At 42.3% G+C, this 8247-nt stretch overlaps 1 protein-coding gene across 1 annotated transcript in view; it reads left to right on the forward strand.

The window, feature by feature from the left end:
* Window positions 1-7962, forward strand: part of il1rl1 (interleukin 1 receptor-like 1) — a 51394-nt gene extending 43432 nt beyond the window's left edge. The window contains exon 10 of the mRNA XM_034186068.1: window positions 7714-7962. Coding sequence (XP_034041959.1) covers window positions 7714-7962 — 249 coding nt within the window. The remainder of the gene's footprint in view (window positions 1-7713) is intronic.
* Window positions 7963-8247: the final 285 nt, after the last annotated feature.

Below are 8247 nucleotides of genomic sequence, written 5' to 3' on the forward strand. Positions count from 1 at the left end.
GAAGTTTGCCTTAGAGCATACGAATGATCCAGAAGAGGATTGGGAGAATATCATGTGGTCAGATGAAACCAAAATAGAACATTTTGGTAAAAACTCAACTCGTCGTGTTTGGAGGAAGAAGAATGCTGAGTTGCATTCCAAGAACACCATACCTACTGTCAAGCATGGGGTGGAAACATCATGCTTTGAGGCTGTTCTTCTGCAAAGGGGACAGGACGACTGATCGGTATAAGGGAAGAATGAACATGACCATGTATCTTGAGATTTTAAGCCAAAACCTCGTTCCATCAGTGAGAGCATTGAAGATGCAACGTGGCTGGGTCTTCCAGCATGACAATGATCCCAAACACAACACTCAGACAACAAAGGAGTGGCTCCATAAAAACATTTCAAGGTCCTGGAGTGGCCAAGCCAGTCTCCAGACCTCAACCCCACAGAAAATTTGTTGAAGGAGTTGAAAGTCCATGTTGCCCAGCGACAGCCCCCAAACATCACCGCTCTAGAGGAGATCTGCATGGAGCAATGGGCCAAAATACCAGCACAGTGTGTGCAAACCTCGTGAAGACTTACAGGAAACATTTGACCTCTGTCATTGCCAACAAAGATTATGTTACAAAGTATTGAGTTGAACTTTTATTATTGACCAAATACTTATTTTCCACCATAATTTACAAATAAGTTATTTACAAATCCTACAGTGTGATTTCCTGGATTTTTTTTCTCATGTTGTCTCTCACAGTTGAAGTGTACCTATGTTGAAAATTACAGACCTCTCTCATCTTTCTAAGTAGGAGAACTTGCACAATCAGGGACTGACTAAATACTTTTTGGCCCCACTGTATACACCATAGTTTGAGGTGAAATGGCTCCAGAAACACCATACCAACATCATGGTGTTGGTCTGTTTTTCAGCAAACAGCACTGGCAAACTTCATTTAATTGAAGGAAGGATGAATGGAAAAATGTTCTGAGACATTCTTGATAAAAATCTGCTGCCATCCACCAGGACGATGAAGCTGAAATGAGGGTAGACATTTCAGTAAGACAATATTCCCAAACATGCAGTCAAGGAAACTCTCAATTGGGTTCAGGGAATGAAAATAAAGCTGCTAGAATGTCCCAGCCAATCACCTGACTTGAATTCAATATAAATTCTATGGAATGAACTAAAGATCAGAGTTCATAGAAGAGGTCCACAGAACTCTCAAGATTTGAATCTGGAGGAGACGCTGACTGAGGCCCCAAGAGCAGCACAGAAAGATTTCCAAACCTGGGAGGTGAATTGGGGACCTCGGTCAGACACAATGTCTAATGGGATGTCATGCAGGGGGAACAGGTGGTGGGCTAGGAGGTCAGCGGTCTCCACTTTTGGGCAGTTCCACAAAGTGTGCTGCTTTGAAGAACCTGTCCACAAAGTTAGGAATGACATTTTGTCCATGAGTGTGTGTGTGTGTGGAGGGGGGGTTGAATTACGAAATCTAGGCAGATGTGTGAGCAGGGGCAGTGCGGTATGAGCAAAGTCTGTAGGAGGCTCGCTGGGGGACAGTGTGTGGGTCTGCCCCTGGCACAGATGCTACAGGTGTTGATGAAGTCCTTAACATCTGCCTGGATAGTGAGCCACCAGAAGTGTCTTGTGATGAGGTCCAGCGTGCGGTGGAGTCCAGGATGACAGGTGATTTTTGAGGAATGAGAATATTGAAGCACTGCAAAATGGGCTGAAGGTGGGACGAAGACTCGAATGGGAGGTCCTCCTTCAGGATCTGTGTCACGTTGTTGTGCCTCCCAGATCACCCTCTCGATGTCCCACATCAGGTGCGTCATGACCAAACTGTTGGGAGGATGGAATCGAGAGTCGGGATAAGTCCAGGATTGAAAACTATCCTGACAAAGCATCGGGTTTTGTGTTCTTGGAACCAGGTCAATATGCATTTGTGAAATTAAAATGTCTAAAGAATAAGTACCAGCTGGCCTGCCTGGAGTTGAGTCTTTTGGCTGTTGAATGTTGTTGTGGTCTGTCCCCAGTCTGTGTCTTATGTCCTTATGTTAGTTGTCCTTGTGGTCTGTCCCGTATCCGTATCTTACAACCCCAATTCAATGAAGTTCAGACATAGTGTAAAATGTAAATAAAAACATAATACAATGATTTGCAAATCACCTTCAACCTATATTCAATTGAATACACCACAAAGACAAGCTATTCAATGTTCAAACTAATAGACTTTATTGTTTTTGTGCAAATATTTGATTATTTTGAAATGGATGCCTGCAACACGCTTCAAAAAAGCTGAGACAGTGGTATGTTTACCACTGTGTTACATCACCGTTCCTTCTAACAACACTCAATAAGCATTTGGGAACTGAGGACAGTAATTGTTGAAGCTTTGTAGGTGGAATTCTTTGCCATTCTTGCTTGATGTACGACTTCAGTTGTCCAAAAGTCCAGGGTCTCAGTTATATTTTGCGCTTCATAATGCGCCACACATTTTCAATGGGCGACAGGTCTGGACTGCAGGCAGGCCAGTCTAGTACCCACACTCTTTTTACTCTGAAGCCACACTGTTTTAACATGTACAGAATGTGGCTTGGCATTGTGTTGGCGAAATAAACAGGGACGTCCCTGAAAAAGACTTTGCTTGGATGGCAGCATGTGTTGCTCCACAACCTGGACATACCTTTCAGCATTGATGGTGCCATCACAGATGTGTAAGTTTCCCATGCCATGGGCACTAACACACCCCCATACCATCACAGATGCTGGCTTTTGAAGTTTGCGCTAGAAGCAATCTGGATGGTCTTTTTCCTCTTTGGTGTAGAGGACACAATGTCCATGATTTCCAAAAACAATTTGAAATGTGGAGTCATCAGACCACAGCACACTTTTCCACTTTGCATCTGTCCATTTCAAATGAGCTCGGGCCCAGAGAAGATGACAGCATTTCTGGATGTTGTTGATGTATGGCTTTCGCTTTGCATGGTAGAGTTTTAACTTGCACTTGTAGATGTAGCGAAGAACTGTGTTAACTGACAGTGGTTTTCCAAAGTGTTCCAGAGCCCATGCAGTAAGATCATTTACACAATGATTTCGGTTTTTAATGCAGTTCCGCTTGGGGATCGAAGGTCATGGACATTCAGTGCTGGTTTTCGGCCTTGCCGCTTACGTGTAGAAAGTTCTCCATATTATCTGAATCTTCTGATTATATTATGGACTGTAGATGATGGAATCCCTAAATTACTTGCAATTGAACGTTGAGAAACTGTTCTTAAACTGTTGGACTATCTTTTTCATGCAGCTGTTTACAAAGTGGTGATCCTCACCCCATCTTTGCTTGTGAACGGCTAAGGCTTTCGGGGATGCTCCTTTTATACCCAGTCATGACACTCACAATTAGTGTCCTCAGTTCCCAAACATTTGTTGAGTGTTGTTATAGGGAACGGTGATGTAACACAGTGGTAAACATACTACTGCCCCAGCTTTTTTGAAACATGTTGCAGGCATCCTTTTCAAAATGAGCAAATATTTGCACAAAAACAATAAAGTCTATCAGTTTGAAGATTAAATATCTTGTCTTTGTGGTGTATTCAATTGAATATAGGTTGAAGAGGATTGGCAAATCATTGTATTCTGTTTGTATTTACATTTCACACAATGTCCCAAATTCATTGGAATTGGGGTTGTATCTGTTAGTCATGTTGTTTTCCTGTTTTGAACATTTTAGCCATTCTTGAGTTCCACTGGAGTTTTCTGCCTCTCTTCCTTGATTTTTTTTTTACTTGGTTACTTTGTGGTTCACCTCTTCGTTTGATTATTATTGATGGTGTGATTTTATGTTCTACTCACCCCGGTGGTCTTTGTGGTTTCTTTCACTCTTAGTCAGATCCTCTGTGTGTTTGTAGGCATGTGTGTCACCGGTTCCTCCTCCCAGCTGTTTCACATCCCCAATCATACCTCATGTCACTTGTCTACTCACCTCTGTGTCACTGCTTATGTTTGACACTGTGGGGTTCTCAGGTGCTGGGTTTTTATGGTTCATAGCATTCCTTTCAGTTTAGTTTTCCTGTGTTGTTCATGTTTGCGTGCCCTGCTGACTCTCATCCTGTCCTCCTGTCTATTTGGTCTGCTTATTACCTTTGGCCTCATCAGCATATGTTAAACAAATCATTGACCTTTTTTCCTACACCTGTCTGGTCTGTGTCTACATTTTTGGGTTCAATCCTGCCCTACCATAACAATTGTAGGCTAGATTCTTCTGATCAGTCTAAATTATGAATGGAGTGGTGGTACCTTCAAACCAGTGCTTCCGCTTCTCTAATGGCTCCTTGACTGCCTGAAGTTCTTGATTGCCCAGCTGGCCGTCAGTGTAAGGTTGGATGACAATAGGATCTGTGGAGAAATTATGTTTAGGTTGCTGGAGGGCCTGATTTAATGCAGCAGTCCAGAGGAATTGTGATTTAGGGAAAGTGAGTTTGGTGAGCGGTGCAGTGACTTGATTGGGGAGTCTTCTTCAGGTTAATTATGGGGTTCCACAAGGTTCTGTGCTAGGACCGATTTTATTCACTTTATACATGCTTCCCTTAGGCAGTATTATTAGAAAGCATTGCTTAAATTTTCATTGTTACGCAGATGATACCCAGCTTTAGCTATCCATGAAGCCAGAGGACACACACCAAATAGTTAAACTGCAGGAATGTCTTTCAGACATAAACACATGGATGACCTCTAATTTCCTGCTTTTAAATTCAGATAAAACTGAAGTTATTGTACTTGGCCCCACAAATCTTAGAAACATGGTGTCTAACCAGATCCTTACTCTGGATGGCATTACCCTGACCTCCAGTAATACTGTGAGAAATCTTGGAGTCATTTTTGATCAGGATATGTCCTTCAATGTGCATATTAAGCAAATATGTAGGACTGCTTTTTTGCATTTGCGCAATATCTCTGAAATTAGAAAGGTCTTGTCTCAGAGTGATGCTGAAAAGCTCATTCATGCATTTATTTCTTCTAGGCTGGACTATTGTAATTCATTATTATCAGGTTGTCCTAAAAGTTCCCTGAAAAGCCTTCAGTTAATTCAAAATGCTGCAGCTAGAGTACTGACAGGGACTAGAAGGAGAGAGCATATTTCACCCATATTGGCTTCTCTTCATTGACTCCCTGTTAATTCTAGAATAGAATTTAAAATTCTTCTTCTTACTTATAAGGTTTTTGAATAATCAGGTCCCATCTTATCTTAGGGACCTCATAGTACCATATCACCCCAATAGAACGCTTCACTCTCAGACTGCAGGCTTACTTGTAGTTCCTAGGGTTTGTAAGAGTAGAATGGGAGGCAGAGCCTTCAGCTTTCAGGCTCCTCTCCTGTGGAACCAGCTCTCAATTCAGATCAGGGAGACAGACACCCTCTCTACTTTTAAGATTAAGCTTAAAACTTTCCTTTTTGAAAAAGCTTATAGTTAGGGCTGGATCAGGTGACCCTGAACCATCCCTTAGTTATGCTGCTATAGACTTAGACTGCTGGGGGGGTTCCCATGATGCACTGAGTGTTTCTTTTTATTCACCTCTTTTTGCTCTGTATGCACCACTCTGCTTTTAATCATTGGTGATTGATCTCTGCTCTCTTCCACAGCATGTATTTTTCCTGATTCTCTCCCCTCAGCCCCAACCAGTCACAGCAGAACACTGCCCCTCCCTGAGCCTGGTTCTGCTGGAGGTTTCTTCCTGTTAAAAGGGAGTTTTCCTTCCCACTGTCGCCAAGTGCTTGCTCATAGGGGGTCGTTTTCACCGTTGGGGATTTTCGGTAATTATTGTATGGCTTTTGCCTTAAAAAATAAAGCGCCTTGGGGCAACTGTTTGTTGTGATTTAGCGCTATATAAATAAAATTGATTTGATTTGATTTGACTTGATTGAAGTTACGAATACATATACAGTAAAAGTTAGAAAATCCTCAAAATTGCAAGAGCTGTTTGAGGTTGTGGCTATAGGCCAATCTGTGATTCCTTTGACTTTTCCTTGGTCTGGTTTGATCTGGTTTTCCTGAAAAATGAACCTGAGGAATGAAACTGCTTTTTGGTGGAGGGCACATTTTTCATCTTTAACAAATAGCCAGTGAGGTTGTTGTTGAGTAAAACAAAGATGAACCAGTTGAGAAAGTCCCGGAGGACTTCATTAACTAAGTTCTGAAAGGCGAGAGTGTTGGTGAGACCAAAAGGCTTGACGAGATATTCAAAGTGACCTAACGGTGTATTGAACATGTTCTTCCATTTGTCTCCTTCCTTGATGTGAACCAGATGATAAGCATTCCGAAGATCTAATTTGGTGAATATAGTTGCACCATGCAGAGGGTCAAATGCAGAGTTGAGAAGTGGATGTTTGTTCTTAATGGTGATGGCATTTAAACCCCTAAAGTTGATGCAAGGGTGGAGGGTCCCATCCTTCTTCTCTACAAAATAAAAACCTGATCCTAACAGGGGTGACTAATAGCCAACACTCTCGTCCATTGGTGAGCGTTGGATTTTGGCTGAACCGGACAATCACGAAAGATGCAACCTCTAATACTGTAATAGACGCACTTCCCTGCTGCTGTTCTGTGTTGTCTCTCTCTCTCTTAAATTGGCCCTGGCAAGTTGAATTGGCTACTCAGTGGGTGGCACAATGGTCGTCTCATCAGACCAGTGAATTTTGTTTCTTATTGTCTGAGAGTCCTTCAGGTGCCTTTTAGCAAACTCCAGGTGGGCTACCATGTGACTTTTACTAAGGAGTTGCTTCAGTCTGGCCACTCTACCATACAGGCCAAATTGGTGGATTGATGCAAAGATGGGTGTCCTTCTGGAAGGTCCTCCTCTCTCCGCAGAGGAATACTGGACCTCTGACAGCATGACCATCAGGTTCTTGGTCACCTCCTTGACTAAGATATCAAAACAAAAAATCTGCACAACCTGAACGCTCATGTGCAAAAAGCTTTATTAAGATACAGAAAGCAGTACTGATGTTTCACTGCCCTTCTTCAGACAACAGTATGTCTTTTCTAATTTTCTCACCTCCCTGACTAAGGCCAGCTTCAGGAAGAGTCCTGGTGGATCCTAACTTCTTCCATTTATGGATGATGGAGGCCACTGTGCTCACTGGGACCTTCAAAGCAGCACAAATGTTTCTGTACCCTTCCACAGATTTGTGCCTCAAGACAATCCTGCCTCAGCGGTTTAGAGACAATTCCTTTGACTTCATGCTTGGTTTGTGCTTTGAAATGCACTGTGTCTTTCCAAATCATGTCCAATCAACTAATTTTACCTTAAGTAGACTTCAGTTAAGTTGTAGAAACATGGCAAAGGTTGTGATTACTTATGCACATGTGATTTCTTAGTTTTATTTTAATACATCCATCCATCCATCCATCTTCTACCGCTTAGTCCAATTAAGGGTTGCGGGGGGCTGGAGCCTATCCCAGCAGTCATAGAGCGCGAGGTGGGGTACACCCAGGACAGGACGCTAGGCTGTCGCAGACATTTGCAAACATAAAAAAAAAACCTTTTGTCATCATCATTTTGGGGTATTGTATGAAGAATCTGGAGGGAAAAAATGAATTCCATCCATTTTGGAATAAGGCTGTAATATTAAAAAAATATATATTTTATGACAGCAGATGATAAAATGTACAAAAAAAAAAAAATCCAATCTGCCCATAACATAATAATAATAAAAGTTATGTTTCTAGGTGGGGTTGCACGAGGTGCTGTTCCAGAGTGACATGAGTATAATTCTGATTCAGCTTGGGGACACTGGGCCACAAGGATACAAGCATCTTCCACCAGGTTTGCAACACCTAATTCGCAAGAGTGCCCCCCTCAGGTGGCCAGCGGGTGCATGCTGTGCTGTCATACACAAATCACGCTTCTGGAAAAGAGTGCGTTATCTGATGCCTGCCATGCCTGTCAAACAGCATCCTTGTTCTGCTATTGTCTGAAACCGGTATGAGTCATATTTGTATGTTATGTTTTTTTTAATGCTGTTGTAATATTGTTGTTGTTACTGTTAAAAACAGTCTCTGTGAGAAAAACAGTTTTGTGCAAGCTCATAAGTGTATGTTGTCAATGCAGCAATGGTGAAAAGTCTGAGTGTAAGAAATACAGCTGTGTATTCAGGCAGCTGGGTAAAAACGGAATTGTGGGGAGTCTGAGCTCCATTTTCACACAGCCGGGTTAAAACACCATCATGGGGAGTTTTAGATACACGTTTAGACAGCTGAGTT

This window comes from Thalassophryne amazonica, chromosome 14 (genome assembly GCF_902500255.1).
Source record: "Thalassophryne amazonica chromosome 14, fThaAma1.1, whole genome shotgun sequence".
Lineage (NCBI taxonomy): Eukaryota > Metazoa > Chordata > Actinopteri > Batrachoidiformes > Batrachoididae > Thalassophryne > Thalassophryne amazonica.